General features: G+C 43.6%; 1 protein-coding gene across 3 annotated transcripts in view; it reads left to right on the top strand.

The window, feature by feature from the left end:
- The window catches only part of LOC146549787 (growth factor receptor-bound protein 10-like), a 68,603-nt gene that overhangs the window by 41,340 nt on the left and 10,089 nt on the right, over positions 1-17,174 (top strand). For all 3 annotated transcript variants that reach the window (XM_085261780.1, XM_085261779.1, XM_085261778.1), the window contains exons 6-12: positions 9,537-9,693; positions 11,975-12,090; positions 13,144-13,218; positions 13,942-14,079; positions 14,236-14,346; positions 15,928-16,026; positions 16,128-16,205. In XM_085261780.1, the coding sequence (XP_085117906.1) occupies positions 9,537-9,693; positions 11,975-12,090; positions 13,144-13,218; positions 13,942-14,079; positions 14,236-14,346; positions 15,928-16,026; positions 16,128-16,205 (774 nt within the window). The remainder of the gene's footprint in view (positions 1-9,536; positions 9,694-11,974; positions 12,091-13,143; positions 13,219-13,941; positions 14,080-14,235; positions 14,347-15,927; positions 16,027-16,127; positions 16,206-17,174) is intronic.

Below are 17,174 nucleotides of genomic sequence, written 5' to 3'. Positions count from 1 at the left end.
GCTGTGAGACTGATAAATGTGTGGCTGAGGGTGATGGGGATCATGGGAACTGGACACCACCCATGTAAAGAAACATCTCCACTGATTGTCAGCAATGATTCATTAATAACTAACTGGGATGGCTGTGTCAGGCGGGTGGATGGCCATGGAGTTTAGCCAGCCAACTTCTTGACTTTGGCTTTTACCTCTTTGGTTTGGGGTCTCATAGCTGGTGCTTGCAAAAAAGTCCAGAATTATTTTTTTAAGCAATTTTAATCATGTTTTCAATCGTAGGAGTCTAAGCAATAGATATAGTTCAGTTTTCAAGAGGTTTACAGCAGCAGCCTTCTGACAACATGTTCAATCCTCCCAACCAGCTATTTGGTTTAACTCCACTCTTAACGCTTGTTGTAAATACTTTTTGGAAACTGGCGCCATCGAAGGACTATTCCTTGCTAAACTGCTAAAGCCCCATTCATGCAGGCTTAGAGACCTGCCTGAATGGGTGTTTGCTGGCTGTTGTCAGTGTGAAACTGGTTACAGAGAGGTGTCCTACACAGAAACCGTCCTTCTGCTAGCAAACAAATTAATCACAAGGAAGTTTTGGGTGTGACTAATAACCAGCAACCACACACCAGCTGGTCAGGAAATACACATTTTTTTCTAATTACTGCATATTACCAGGTTAGTCTCCAAACCATAATCGACTGAGGTCCTAATCAACCAATCATCAAAGTGCTAAAGTTTTATGGACAAAATTGAAATCCCTGAAAGAGAAATGCAGGAAAACTGATATTATATCAAGTCCAGTCACGGGACTCAGTCAAGCAACTCCACAGCCACACGTGGCTCGTTTGCTCACCTCCATGCTACCTGGCTTAGAGAAAAAGAGATTACAAATGTGATGAATATAAAAATGGGGGGAAAAACTTATTTTTATTCATGATTCTTCAAAATAATTAATCAGTTGTTAAAGAAAAAATAATAATTTTAATATAGTTCTAATATCTGTGTCATAGCTTGCGTGTGTCATCTGACACCATAAACTCTACATTTTGCTGAACCTCAGTTGTGCGTCTAGCATGTAGGTAAACACATGAGGACTAGTCAGGATTCCAAAATCTTATTTGAAACTGACTAACAAGTTCTAGCGGTATGTCTGTGAAGGTTCTCAGAGCGGCTTTTGGTGTAGCCTTTTGGTGTAGCCTGTAGATCCTTTTTTGTTTTGGGTGTTGACCTTCTAGAACATATAATTAATAATAATCTTTGTGTAAACTTAACTAGGGCTTAAGTAATCATTTGAGCAGTTTAGTTTAAATTTGTCAGTACTTGATTAAGTACAGACAAATATGACTTTGGCTCATTACTAAATACCAGCAAAAGTCATGTAACTTGCTGTTACTTGTAACCAGCGTGCTTCATACTGATCATAATGCCGATAAACAAACTGGTGAATGCGTTAATCCTTATTTTTCTAAATGTCTGTGTTAGCTTTGTTGCTGAGCACAGTAGAGAGGGCAAGGCTGATGTTAGCATTTAGCTCCAAGCACTGCCGTTCCTGAGTACACTCTCACAGAGCTGCAGGCATGTCTGTGGGCTGCTTATTTACTAATTTGTTGACTGTGTAAGATCTTCCTAAACCAGCCTCCTATTGATTGGGCTGCTTTGGGGCATGCCTTTTGAAACATTGTACACTTTAATGGATTCTAATGCTCTAAAATGAGCTTTTTCTAAATCAAATTAAGTAAAACGTCCACTGATCAAATTCCTTAAATTCAGCAAATTTAGGGTTAGACTGTCTACAGCATGGCCTTTCAGGCTTTCACTGTATCTAAGATAACAGAAAGTTAGCGAGTTTAAATTTTACTGGCGCTGGAGCAAATATGTGCATTGATGTGTGCAGATCAGGTGAATTTAATTAAGCCTGAGGAGTGCTGAGTATGACTTACACAACAATGCAGATGGGACCGTCACACATGCGTGCGTTGGTCTGCAGACATACTTGCATTGTATTTGCATTGGCAAAGGTTTATCGGAGGATCTCGCTCCCTCCAGCTGTAGAGTTGGAATCTGGACATTCTTCACTGAGCTTCGGTTTTTCTCAAAGCGATATGCTGCTCACATTGTGAGCCAAGTAGAGCAGTGTCCTCGTAGAATCATAAGCAGGCTGGAAATATAAAAAACTAACATGATGCTGCATCTCCATCAGATTTGTGAAACTTTCTTTCAGTGGTCTGATTCTGCTCAATAGTGGACTGGATAATGGCCATTTCCCACGCATGTTGTTGCAGTATTACACCATAGAGTTCAGTCATGTTCCCCTGGCTTTCACAAGGATTTGGTCAGGTTTTGTCTGTCATTGCTGGGCAAATGAGTTTGCTTTGGCACCGCGACCATGGCTGCAATGCAACTTGTGCTTTTATTTGTGGCCAGAGAGAGCATTACGAACATCAGTGACAGCAGGGAGCCCCGGTAGTTATAGAGACCAATCTCTCAGCCTCAACCAAAGCACCGAAGCCCCATGTGTTGGCTAACCTCCATTCTTTTGAAGTAGTTAGTGAGCAAGACACCGAACCCTTTTCAGTGACCTTGACCTCTGACCTCTTCTGGAAAGATTTAAGAGAAAAGAGGGTTTTAATTTAAAAAAAGGATGTGAAAAACCCCTTTTTCTCATGGTTTGTTGTTCAGCACATGGTTTCATTATTGAAATGTTTGATGCTTGCAAAATATTTCAAAGGTTAAAGCTGATTATGTACAAAGAGGAATCATACTTGGCTGCGGTCTACGGTCTTTAGCTGTGCCAGCGGCAGGACTCTAGGGATGATTTTTCAGCAGTGTTGCCACCACTTCGGTCCAGACTCAGAAATCAAAACAACTTCTCAGAGGGTGAAATCTGATGGCTTTGTATCTCTGCGTTGGCTTAATTTAGTCATTTAAGATTAGACCATCCTAAAATAAGAGTTACTTATTGGGGCATAGCAAATTAAACACACTGTAATGGCTAGTTTTGGCGAGTCCTTAATTGAAACATTAAACAAGAATTTAAGGATTCAGATTCTGTTACTGATATCACTTATTGATTCCTTATTGATTCTCACTGGGTTCTCATTGGCTTTGAGAGTCACCACCATTGATAAACAGCATATCAAAGACATTACATTCATGCAGATTTATTGATTGCATTGTGGTCAAATCTTTGTGCATGTTGGAGGTATTTCCCCTCTTCGTTGTGATCATTTTGTGGTCGTTACTCAAAAAAAGTAATTATTACCCCGAACACTTTTCTTAGAAGTAATGCATTACATTACTTGCTATAATACTTGTTACATTACTTTCATGTTACTTTGTAAAATAGCTGAAACACAATGTCTTAGAACTACCATTTAACAGTTTAAACCTGAGGCTAGAGTCCTACACACCAACACAAATCCCTATTCTAATGAGAACACACGTGGTCTTTCTCTTAGTATTACATATGAACACAAAGCCAACAACACAAAAAGACTTCAAAGTGATCTCCACAGTGATTTCACTTTGAACAGGTAGAAACAGAGGCTGCAGCCTGACTGCTCAGGCTGTGGCTGCTGGGCCGGGGTCGGCGTTGACTCGGCGTGTTAACGTCACTCTTGGTTCTTGGCTAGCTTAGCGTTAGCAAAAAAGCTGAAGTTGTGTTAGCAACATAATGCATTTGTGTCTGTCCTGGATGCACTTCGCTCTTTACCATCACTCTCCATAACGCTGTAGACTGCGCCGCTGTCACCTCAGATGTACGAACTGAAATCAGCTGATTGTAGCGTGAGGGCAAGTAGAACTGATTAGTGGGATCGATAGGCAAGCAGACTAACAATTCCCCTAGCAACTCCAAGGAATTGAACTACTGGGAACCAGTTCAGGCTAACCCAAGAACTGGTTCTTGAGTCCCATCCTACTGTGGCGTTGTCCTTGAGCAAATGTCTGCAAACATCAATGAACTAAAGCAAATCTGTAAAGAAGCGTGGACCAAAATTCCTCCACAGCAATGTGAAGATAAAGATAAGAGAAAAGGTCATATAAAAAACAATCACTTGTGGCTAAAGGTGGTTCTAAAACCTGCTGAATCATTTTTCACAGGACTGTGAGTACAACATGTAAGTATTCACTGGTACACACAAGTTTTGAAAACATTTATTAAATAAATAATGCAAAATATTGTTGTGAGCAGCTATTTAATAGCTGTTCTGTATGCAGCCGTTATTCTTATACATAAGTGTTAAAAGCAGATTCATGTGGTGATCTGTAGCTGTGTTATTAAAAACTAATTTAAGACTAAAGCCCTGAGTCATTCAGTCTCTATTTAGTACTCCTACCTCCCTCTTTGTCTGTGGTCAGCTGATGTACTTCTGCACGCAATGGTCTGCTGACCCACTGCAATCAGATAAGGTGCATGTGTGTGTGTCTCTGTGCATGTAAAGATGGCAGTGAAAGCTTGCTCACCCAAGTCAGCCTGTAATGACAGGATGCACAAGCTCCTCGTTGCATAGTCACGAGGTCGCTGCATAGTCTCGCATAAATCATCATGCTTTGTGATCAATTTTAATTTAGTTACTCACCTGAATAGGATTCAGTACAGTTATGTGTGTGTGTGTGTGTGTGTGTGTGTGTGTGTGTGTGTGTGTGTGTGTGTGTCATGATGATTTACAGGACTCTGACACACATACTCACTCAAGCTTGAATGTAATTTCTGAGGATTACATGGGTCATTTCTGTCATAATAGACTGTAGATTCAGTTTTCCCATTGAAATCATAATAATGAACGGAAACAATGAAAAGTCTTCTAAGGGATTCAAAATGTAGTTGCTAGTGTTGTAATATTGTGGAGATATTTCCCTGAAATGACCTTGGTGTTCTGGTGCAGGAACTTTTTGCATGTTCTCTGCTGAAAAAGCAGTCACAGCAAAGCCTCCGTAGATTTCATCGTAAAGCAGAGCAACAGCTGTATCCACAGCTGCATCCTCAGCTGCATCCTCCTGCTCTGACCATTTGGGGGTGCTGTACAGATCAGTGCTTGTTTCAGGTCCTTTTCTCCCAGTTTGGAAGACAGAAATTCTTTGTCGGCATCTGATTGCTGCTCTGATATTAACATGTGCTCAATCCAAATTCCTGAAGAGGGAGTTTACCCACATTCTTTGGACTTTTTTTTATCAAAAAAGATCAGTGAGACTGTATCCTCTACATAACCAAACTATGCAGCAGGTATTGATTTTGCTGTGGAACTGGAGAATGGTGAGCTCAGACAAACTAGATGAAAGAAGATGTGTGGAAGGGATGTGGACCTTTGCATGGAAACATAATGTGCTCTTTTAACTCTTTTTAAAAAAAATATTTTGCTGTGTGGTGGAGCTAGAAACTTGTTGTACATTCTGTTGATTTCACCGTGCCCACATGAGCGATCTTTAAACCCGATAAGTTCCTCGAACTGAACAGTAGATATCCATCAAACTTTTGGCTGATATATGTTTGTGCGTGTGTTTGTGCGCGTGCAAGTGTGTGTGGGACAGACGGTGTGCCCTGTCCGTGGTGGGTCGCAGGGAAACGAGCCACTAGACGAAGTTCTGCGATGGCTCTCCAGTGAGGTAAAATTGAGTTTGGCCTGTCTGCAGAGCTAATCAGCTCTGTCTGGCCTGAAACCCGACCACTCAGACATGAAAGGCAGATGACGCTGTAACAGAGCAGGGTGGGAGTCACCAGCAGCCAGCATTCAAAAATTGGCATTAGTGATGGGTGTGTTAGCTGACTGTGGCTGCATAGTCAGCTATCAGTGGAGGTGTTGGTTTCTGCTGGTAATACATTTTCAGTGTTTGAAAATATTCAATTAAATTCAGTTTTATTTATATAGCACCAAATCACAACAACATTCACCTTAAGGCTCTTCAGATTGTGTGGTATAGAAACTACAATAATGCAGAGAGGACCTAAACAATCAGATGAACCCCTTTCAGCAACCACTTGGCGACAGAGGGAAGGAAAAACTCCCTTTTAACAGGAAGAAACCTCCGACAGTTTGTAAATGTTATTTAAAATATTTAGGAAAGTCTGCCTGCTGGTGAGCATTTGCAGCTTTTGTCTGTTTATATGGATTGTACTGCTGGCTACACTAAATGTCCTGCGTGCCAGAAAACAGGAGAATGAATCTATATTCTGAACATTTCATGGTTGATGAGCAACAAGAATCACATTTATATACAGTATGTATGCAATTTTCCATTTCTCACAACAGCCAAGAAACAGTAAAGCCTTCCAGAGTTTATCAGTTGTGCCACTTAAAGTTTTTACAAGATGGAAAAAAACATGTTAAGAAGTTTCAACTAGGCTCCCTGTGGATCTTCTCACAGTGGCACTGGCATGGATTTACACAGTAAACTCAAAGTGTGTGTGTGTGTGTGTGTGTCACTTTTAGCTTGTGGTTTAAGGTCCCATAAACTTCCTGGTCAAGTGGGTTTGACCCTGGTGTAAGTTATTTTGTTTGACCTCTGACCCGATGTGTGCAGTGTGTGTGCACGCGGGTGTCTGTACATGACCTTCCAGTCCGGTATATTGTTGCTCACGGCCCTCTTTATGTGTTGCTATAAGCAGCAGCAGGCGTGTAACCTCAGCCTCAGCCTGGAGAGAGATGAGAGGGAAGTGGAGGGGGGGGGGCGGCAAGGTGAGCTAAGTTTCATGATGGAAACATGAAACTAGGTAAAGGGATTTTAAACTTTCCAAGGACCCTGGCAGTAAAAACATCGACTAAAAAAAGTCGAAAAACAGAAATTGAAGACTCCAAAAGTGAGCTCATTATCTCTTCCAATCTTTTCTCTCATCATATTTGGGATTCTCTAATATCTGTAATCAACGTAAACTCTGAGTGCCAAACTGCAGCATGAGGCTGGAGCAAACGTCGAGCAGTAACGTATAGGAAAAAAATCTCCTGGAGCTCGTCTTCATAGTTTACATTTTGTCTTCCCCCTTTGTACCCGTGTCTGTGCTGGAGCGCATGCACCTCATAGTTGGCGTGCACACTGTATTAGGGGCCAGCTGGGCTGGCCTGTGCTCTACACATGAGCCTGATTATGACTCAGTATTGCATTACTGACATTCCTCCATAGCTCTCGCTCTTTTCTCTTTCTATCCCCCCCCCCCCCCACACACACATGTTATCAGCATGTTCCTTTTTCCTCCAGATTTGCTGACCAACCTACCCGCCTATCCATCCATCTATCCATCCCTCCATTTCTAGCCCTCCCCTCCATTCCCACCCCAAAGACTGTTTGCCCAGCCGGCACGTGATCCGTGCAGCTTCAGATCGAATCACCCCAACTTTTCTTCCTTTTTTTTGCCTTTAAGACTTCCTGCTGCCTTCTCAGCGACCCTTGAAGCCGTCATTGTGCGTTACACATGTTGCTCTGGTCCTAACACCGTCTCACAGTATTTCACATACAGCTGAGGAGGAGGAGAGGAAGAGGAGGGAGGACAAGGGGGAGGGAGGGGTTAGAAATTGAAACCATTAGGCAGCTCAAAGAAAATGTCAGTGTGTGTGTGTGTGTGTGTGTTTGCTCAGTGATTGGCTTAGTAGTTTGAGCTTGTTCTTTCTGTCCTCGTGCATGTGAGGAGGTGTGGGTGTTTCAGGGAGAGGGACTGCTACTTCTGGTGCGGCGCCATCAGTAAAAGGAGCTGACAGTGTTTTGTTTTTGGGAAGTCGGGTTTGGAGGAGAGGATTGAAAAGCAACCCTGAAGATAAGAGTGGTAGCGTACGTGACAGGTAGCAGCTCACCGTTTTAAAAATCCCACACTGGGTTAATCCTGTGTGAGGAGACGAACGGAGGGAGGGGAGTGGTGGAAGAGGAGGAGGAGGAGGAGAGGAGCTACTGTTCAGACCACTCCTTGCAGCTCAGTCTTTATGCTGCCCAGCACGAGAAGACTGGAGAAGTCGGGGGCTGTCTCTCTCTCTCTTCCTCTCTCATCCTTCCTCTGTCACTTCCTCCCCCTTCTTTCCTCTTTCCTCTCTAGCGCTCTCCTTGCCAATCCGTCCCTCCCTCTCTCTCTCTCTCTTCCTGACTTCCTCTCCTCTCGCCTCCTGTTTCCCTTCCCCTCCCCTCTCTCTCTCTCTCGCTCTCGCTCTCTCTGTCCCTGTGTGTCACTGGAGAGCGTCTCAGTGTGAAAATGCCATCCTGCTCTCCAGACTGTTGCCTCTTACAGGCTGTGGAGGTAAGAGACTTCTGCATGTGTGTGTGGGTGTGTGTGTTTGTTTCTTTTATGGGTCTCTGTCATCAGTTTTGTGTGTGCGTGTCTGGTTGCCAGTTTGCATCCCCCCCCCCCCCCTCAGGTCAGTGTGTTTAAAACTTTTCTCAAACAAACTAATGCGTCATAAATGCAGTTTTTGTCCCCCCTCCTTTGTGGCATCTGGGAAGAGAGGAGGCGGTCTTCGGGCTCTGCAGGGGCAAAGAGTGCCGTGACGTTGTTTCTGGTTGCGCTGGGAGTTTTTCTCCATGTCTGCATGCTGTTGCTCCTGACGCTCTGTGTCGTTTCCAGACCACCGCGGTTGCCGTTTACTTGGCGTTTTTACGTATTCCCGCTCTACGGGGGCCTTGGTCTGAATTAATTTTCCGTGAACCCCCCAGCCGCCCGCCAGCCGCCCACCACCTTCCAACCCTTCGCCCATCACTAGGTTTTTCTCTTGTTTCATGTAATTTTCAACAGTTGCTCCCTGGTTGGCAGTCTGTGAAGTGCAGGGCAGCCGAATCCCCGGCTGTGACCAGAGGATGTTGGGACGTGGGCGTGTGAGAACACACACAAGAGCCACCTACCATTTCTGAGATTTAGAAGATAATTTTGCCTCTGTGGTTTGCTCATATTTGTGAGGGCAATCTGTCCCTATGTGTGTGTGAATCTGCTCGTAGAGTGGTGTGAAGCAGCTGGCCTGTGGTTGTCTGTGCAGCAACACACTTGAAGAAGCCAAAAAAAAATACACCCGGCTTAAATGTCGGTCTGGGCACTTTGGCTGAAATGGTTCAAAATGGCGCAACACTGGGAGGTACTTTGAACTCTGCCCGCTTGCTGCTCCCAGCGGTGACATTTTTAATGACAATATACAACACGTATAAATCCACCACACGGTTTCGCCATCAAAGTTCAAATGTCGGGGTGGGGGGGCAGATTTTTAAGCTTTTCCAAGTGCAGATATTCTCGTATGTGAGGGGAAACGTCCGTTTCGCTGACGTCCGTTTGCTGCGGACAAAAAGGGCTGAACTAAACACTCAGGGACCAGCCAGCCTTTCCTGGACGTCATCCTTCTTCTTATTTTAAGACCTTCTTGTGTTCGAGTGACAGAATATTGTGAACGGGACCAACCAGAGCACCTGGTTATGGAGGTAACTGCAGCTGGTCATCTGTTGTAGTCTCAGCTTTTGTTTTTCCTCTCTCTGCAAATGCTCCTGACAGCAACTTCATGCCTCGTACCTGTTTTTGAAAACATGACCTTTGCTGCTGTCATGTACACATATCCTCACCATCCCTCTTATGTGTGTGTATGTGCTTTCAGATAGTGAAGGTGTGGAGCGAGGATGGGGCCGGCAAAGTCGTGGAGATCCCGGCCGACATGACGACTCGAGATGTGTGCCAGCTGCTGGTCTACAAGAGCCACTGCCTGGACGACAGCGCCTGGTCGCTGGTGGAGCACCACCCCATCCTCGGCATTGGTAAGAATCTCAGTGTTCTGTGTGGATCCCAGTGCGGACAGCGATGCTCGATCCTCGCCTTTTTTTTCCTCCTTTCTTTTTTGCAAGAAAAGGGATTAAAGCTACTTTGGTTCTTGTATTGTGTTTATGCAGTGATGAAAAGGTGATTAAACACCATTAGAAGTTTCAGTGAGGTCGTCAGATTGTTACAAATCTGTTACATTATAACATTTTCTAAAAAAACCTGGGAGCTTTGATTTTACTTTCCTGTAGATTAAAAGAAAAAAGCACATAATGCGATCCATGAAAAAAGGAATTTTTTTCTTGTAGCTTCTAATAAGAGAATAAACGCTTCCTGCTAAATCTCTGCATATTTGCCTTGCGTGTGCTTTTCTGCAGGTGTGTGTGCTCTGTGTATTCACTTGATCACAGCACCAGTGTTTGCATGGCTTTACCACTTGAGAGGGAGGTGTGGTGCTTGTAGGATTAAGCATTTTCCATGTTCTACTCACATGCTTTTCCCTCCCAAATAGTTTGCTCAGAGAGAGGGTGGGGGGAGCGAGAAAAAAGAGGTAGAGGGGGCGGGAAAAAAAAGGAAAACATAGGACTCGTGCTTCGTTTCTTCACTTTTGCCGTGTGTCCCTTTTTGAAGCTTTATTTTTTTTCTTCTTCTTCTCTGGGTCTGCCTTTGTCCTCAATGAGGCTTTCCTCCTCTCGAGTCGTATTTTTAGAGTCAAAGGATTGCTTTGTGCTTTCCTGCTTGATCTGCGTTTCTGGGGGGGGGAAAAAAGTGCACCGGAGCGATGGAATGTGAGGTGAGGAGAGGAGAGGAGAGGAGAGGGAAGAAGGGAAGGAGAGATGAAGGGAGAAAGAAAGAGAGAGACAGACAGAAGGTGGGGGTGGAGGGCGGAGAGGCCTGGGACTGAAGCGTCATACCAGAGCTGCGAGGAACCAATCGCCGGTCTCTATTGGACGAGCCCCTAGCCTTTCTAGCCAATCGGCCCTTTCCTGACTGTCCACAGGAAATTCCCCCGCTTGTAGCCAACGAGGGCGTGCACGAGCGGACGCGCGCAGAGTCCAGACATTTCCACCCCTTAACTACAGCCAGAGCTAAGCAAGAAAAAAAGAAGTGAGTACAGCTTCAGTTTAGAAATGTGTGTTTGTGCCTCAGTGAAACAGGAGAACCCTGCCTGCACGTCCACGTCTAACTGGAACATCCCACCACTATCAAATTCTTACCTGCATCACTCTGAGATCATGTGCCCTCAACTTAAGATAGACGAGGACACGCACACACAAGCAAGCACACACACAAAGAAAGTAACTGGGCCTCCGTGGTGCACAGTGAGCAGGTTAGGTCTATGTGAGCCTGTAATGTGTGGTTGTGTGTTTGTCTGTGGTTTGTACTTTGCTTATGGCTTTGCTGCTCTCAGCAATCAGCCTAAATAAATGACATCATCTTCCTGCAAACCCCCCCCCTCCTCCTCCAACACCACTACCTTCACCTCCTCCCCCCTCTGCCTCACAGCGCTTCTTCCTCTTCACCGCCCCTCCTTATTTAACCTCTTAGTTCCTCGCCCGTCTCTTAGTAACAGGCGATGTTTTTAAAAAAAATCAAAAGTATTTATTTCTTGCTGCGTCATTGTACACAATGCTGATGTGGGGGTTAACGTGGCTAAATTTCTGCTGGAGACATCTTATATGGATCTCTGCATGTTTTTAATTCATAGCAGCTTTCCATGAATCACAGTTCTAAATAATCCTTATTATTATCTTTGTTCATCCTCTATCTGAAACAAGCCAGCATTCTTCTGATTGGCAGCAAGCAAACAAAAGGTTCTTGTATTTATTCATATATGTGAACAGCTTATTAATACTCTGTTACTCTGCGAGACACTTTAAAATAAAAATATCCTCGACGGTTCCAGTGTATGGCACTGGAATTACATTCAGGTTCAGCGCCTCAAAAGCTGTTTTGTTCAGCCTGCTAGGGGATGCAGTTACAGCTCACAGTAAGTCCTTTAGTGACAAGGACACTTCTAAATATGCTGTCAACACAGGAGGGAGGAAAAAAAGTGGAAATGTATGCAAAAGAGCTGCTTGTTATGCTGTGGATGAATCCCTAAAATGAATCTAAATAAGAACAATGAACGGTGTTTTTGACATGAAAATCTTTTTAGTATACAAATGAGCCCTAAAAGCCGCGCTCGCAGATTTAAAACCGGACGGTTTCTGTTCGACGCCGTCCCCAGAGGGCAATTTCTTTTTTTTTAACATTGCCTGTGTCTGTGCCCTCATTCAGAGAGATGTGTGGAGGACCACGAGCTGGTGGTTCAGGTTCAAGCCTCCATGAGCAGTGACAGTAAATTCCTCTTCAGGAAGAATTATGCCAAATATGAATTCTTCAGGAACCCCCTGGTGAGTCTCCTGCATCCCTAAAGTGACCTTTCTGTGACTGCCTCGGTTTAGCACGCATCCCCCACAGAGCCACGTAGACACAGCAGCACACACACACACAAAGAGTGAGAGAGGGGGAGAGAAATTGGGGTTCAAAAGGTTTTTCATCTTTTGATGTTTTTGAAATGCAGCAACAAATTTGTTGCTAGCAGCCAGCACCTCTGTGTTTAATCGTTTTAGCCAAAAATTAGAGGATTGTTGTGTTTTCGGGGTTTTTAAATCACCTTTTAGTCATTTTTCTGTTCAGGAATCGTCAGTTAGTATAAGACAAAGAGTCACAGCTGGGGTTTTAAGCCCTCATTACATGACGGGTAAATGGCAATGCTAAAGTATTTTAGCTACACTCTCTGCATTTCCCGTTTCATTCTTCCTCCTGGAAGAAGCTAACGGTTTCAGTTAAAACTCATCATTATCCTTTTATCCTACCTTCAGACAGGTGCTAAAATCTCAAAATGCAAAGCCGATCGTCGTTTTTTTAAAGACGTACATGTCCCTACTTCTGGCAGCCAGCGCCGAGCGGCCTGCGTGGCATCTTTTCTGGCGATGGACGCAGCGTGGGGCTGTTACTGTTGTGTGCTGGCCGGGTATACGGTGACATTATTGCTGTGGGTGATTTAGGTGTGTGTCAGAGCCAGCAGGTGACCTCAGCTCTGTGGTAATGAGCACAGTAAAACACAGGAGTGCTGGCCACGGCTTGTCAATCACGCTAAGAGTAGCGCTGCTGGTTAAAGGGGATTACATCAGCGGGTGAGATCATACTGCATCTACTCCGAGGGCTGGAGTGCCCTCTCTCTCTGTCTCCGCACCACTTTGGCTCTTAGTCCTTGTGTTGATTGAACACTCACACATCCCATACACACACACACACACACACACACACACACACACACACACACACACACACACATTCTGGATAGAGAAGCACTATCCTAAGTGGTCTGTAGTGCCTCTCTCTCTTTCTTTGTCTCTTTGTCTCTCGCTCACTGGCGATCTCCGTGTGTCTTTTCCATGCAGAACTTTTTTCCGGAGCAGATGGTGGCTTTTTGTCAGGAGTCTGATGGCTCAATTCCTCCGTCACAGCTCTTACAGGTGAGTTGATGACTCAGTGAAGCAATACTATGAATTATACGAGCCCTGATATCTCAAGAGCGTTACCATCTGTTCATCCAAAAATATGCATGCGCATGCACAGACAGATTATGGTGCTGCGCTCAATTTGCTTCCCGATTTTTAGAAATATAAAATAAGCTGCCTCATTATTTCACTGCGATATTCATTTTTAATTCAGATTTTCATTATGATCTATTTTAAAAGCAGATACCCAAACAGTGCTGCATTCACTTCCCCTGCAGCAGTGCTATTATAGTTATTTTTATTTTATTTTGGCTTGTTCTTTTTAATTCAGTTTAGTTTTTAATATTTGAAAATGTTTGTTTAGTTTTGTTTTCTCTTAGCTTCAGTTTGAGTTTTAAGGTCACAGGTCAGATTTGGGGAAAATCACAGTTATTGCAATAAAAACACAGAACGTGTTGAACGCGGTTGACTCATAGAGACTCATCCAGACTTTCAGCAAACACGTCCACTAATGCCTCATCAGGCAAGCTGTAATACAACTTTTTACCCAACTAACAAACACTCAAACTAAGGATATTTATTTTAGTTTGTTTTCCAAGTTCCACCAAATTATTTCAGTTAATTTTATTTATTTATATTTTATTTTAGTTAACAAACCATATTTAGTTTTGGTTAATTATAATATCCTTGCCCTGCAGCAGTATTAACGATAGATGTTGTTGTGCGTTCGTTTTCCAGAACTTTCTGAACTCAAGCAGCTGTCCAGAGATTCAGGGCTATCTGCATGTGAAAGAGCCTGGACGCAAGTCCTGGAAAAAGCTCTACATGTTCCTGCGCCGCTCCGGCCTTTATTACTCCACTAAAGGAACATCCAAGGTGAGAAAGTATTGCTTTATTGATTGTGGAAGTGGTGTGAAGTAAACTAGATCTGGGGCTTGTCAGCTGCCTAATCCCACAATTTGTGTGTGTGTGTGTTTGCGCTTGTTGTGCATTAGCTTAAATCATATATCGCCACCCTCACAACCCCCACAGGAGCCCCGGCACTTGCAGGTACTGTCAGACCTGGAGGACAGTAACGTCTTCACCGTCATCACGGGCCGAAAACTTCACAACGCCCCCACAGACTACCAGTTCTGCATCAAGGTAACACACAGACAAACCACAGACTGTAAATAAAGATGCAGCCACAGTGACATCACCCACTGGTTTGTGAAATCATGTTTTGAGGCTTCAGATTTTTAGGATTTTGGCCGCTTGGTTGTTATTTTTGTGGAGCCAGAGGTGACTGCGTTTGGGTGGTCAGAAAGCTGCATCCATAAACAGATATGTGCTATATTTAGCCATGATTTCATCCTAATTTTTGCTAAATAACATGGAAGTAGAACTTGACTCAGCAACACTGAAGCTAAGAGTTCTCGAATAGTTTGTTAGTAGAAGTAGTCACACTTCAGGCCTTATTATTAGCCACATAATTACACACAAAATGCTCCAAAAGGTACCAAATGCACAAACGCAGTTAAAGTGCAGTGATTCAGATTAGCTGAAATGTAGCTCAGTGGGCAGCTAGCGGCTACAGCTGCTAATCCGCTAATACTGCATAACTTCAACTTTAATAAAGTTTCAGTGCATCAGTAACAATGACTGTATACAGTCATTGGTCAGTAACAACACATCTCACCTCTCATTCTGTGGTTATAGAGGAAAGAACTGGCTGAACAGACTGTAAACATGCTGGGAAGTTGTGCTAACATGGGAGTCTGTGGGGATTGGTTCAGTCTTAGAGTCAGCCTCTAGTGGTCATTACAGGAAGTGCAGTTTTTAACTTCAGGGCTCCCACTACAGATGAATATTATTGTTCTTTAATAGCTAAAAAATGTCTCATTTGACAGATTTTTTCACAGTTTTGAAATCTTTATTTAAAGTCAGTACTTCTCTGCATATGTTGTATGTAGTGGGCGTGTCTGTGAGGACACATGGGTTTAAAACAGCACAGCAGGGGTTTAAACACACTCTCAGTACTGTGCCCCGCTCCGGGTGGTATCTGCGGTGGGCGTACCTGCTGATCTGGGATAAGCTCAGGGGGATAAGCAGGGATGGCACAGGGAATCTGGCCCACCTGACCTCTTCACCTCTCTTTTACACACACACAGACACACACGTGCTAGACGATTGGCGTGTCAGATGCTGTCAGCGGGGGTGACAGTGCAGGATTGGGTGAGGGATTTTTCTTGGTGGGGTGAGGGGGTGGTGGGGTTTGTTGCCATGGTGACATGAATGAATTTATCAGTATGGGGTTGTATTTAGGGAGCAGTGTGCCTCATGCCCTTATTGGTGGTGGAAGGAGGAAAGGAAAAAGGAAAAAGTCTAAGCTGTGATTTTGGACAGAGTTGCCTGGAAAGTCGCAACTCTGTCCATAAATAAATCATAAAAAAATAGATTTTCCTAACCTTACTGTATCACTTACTTTCATGTTATTTGACTGCATGCAGTGTATAAATATTTAATAAAGATTGGGTCATGTGGAAAATGCTAAATTCTTTTCAATCGACTCCTGATTGCCAGATCTTTGCTGTGATTAGGGCGCAGACCTGTGCTGCCGAGCACAACAGTGGCTGCACTGTGACTGTGTTCTGGCACGGTCACATGAAGCCTTATTACTGTTCATGTTTGCGATGTGCATCTCGTTAATCTAATTCCCCGCTGCGTCCTCTGTTTGGTCGACAGCCCAGCAAAGTGAGGAGCGACTGCAAGGAACTGAAAATGCTGTGTGCGGAGGACGAGCAGAGCAGGACTTGCTGGATGACTGCCTTCAGGCTGTTCAAAGTAAAAACCCTGCACTTTTCTTGCGTCGCAGTTAAACATTAATGAGTTAGTTGGTGCTTGGATGTTAAGCTGATGCCTTCTCCTCTCTCCTGCCCCCGTAGTACGGAATAGTGCTGTATCAGAGCTACAACGTGCCCCAGCAGAGGAAGTCTAACCTCTCGCCTTTTACTGCACCTGTGGTGAGGATCTGCTCTCTGTGACATCGCCTTACTGCAGCTCTGCTCTAACAGCAGGGACGAATCCAGATTGATGCATGAATTAGCCGATAGTAATCTTGGGACGAAGCTCAAAGCTTCTTAAGAGGAAAAAACTTGTTTTATTGAAATGCTGAAATAGATTTTTATATTCGGATGACCAGGCTACTGCTGACGTTTGCTGCTAATGTAAGCAGACAGTTTACAGCAAAATGGCATCCATTAAAAAACATCTTATCCTATTTTTTTAATAAGTGAATATTTACATACTGTTCCAACACATGCACAGTTAACAGGAGAATTGTTTTTTGCAGGTGTGATGTGTAATCCCCTCGCACCATGAGGTGTTGAAAAAGGTGTCATAAGCTGCTTTGGAAAGATTGTGAATAGAATTAGTCGCAATTCTCCACAATTGAAGTCTGTGCCCTAACCTTAAGATTAGATACTTCTACAGCGAGTTAGCCTGTGTTTAAAACTTCACACACATACTCACAAACCCCGCTATCTGAAAGTGTTAGGCGATCAGTGGCAGCTCAAACTAAAAGCAGTTCCACTCAGTTTTCCTGATGTTTCCTGAACTCAGCGTTCAGTTTAGAAGCTGAAGCTGGGTTTGCCACTGCGCTTGTTCAATAGAGTAATGGTGTATGATTATCAAAGCTTTTAGGAAACGGTTAGAAAGACCGTGAGAAAAAATTAACACAGCAGATCTTCGAGCATTATGTTTAATTAATGTAACTTCTTCTGAAAGGTGTTAGGATATAATATAACAACGACTCCTAAAAAGGGGAAAAATTAATGTTGGATTATTTTGTGAAGAGTAATATTATTATATTATATTATATTATATTATATTATATTATATTATATTATATTATATTATATTATATTACATTTATTATAAGAAAGTCTTGACTAATTTGAGTCCCACAGCCAGATAGCCAGCAGAGGCTTGTG

This window comes from Mchenga conophoros, linkage group LG22 (assembly GCF_057382185.1).
Source record: "Mchenga conophoros isolate Kocher_MC1m ecotype Shallow Benthic linkage group LG22, M_conophoros_male_GT1.1, whole genome shotgun sequence".
Classification (NCBI taxonomy): domain Eukaryota; kingdom Metazoa; phylum Chordata; class Actinopteri; order Cichliformes; family Cichlidae; genus Mchenga; species Mchenga conophoros.
Note: the sequence above shows the minus strand (reverse complement) of the source record. Positions and strands in the feature narration are given on the sequence as shown.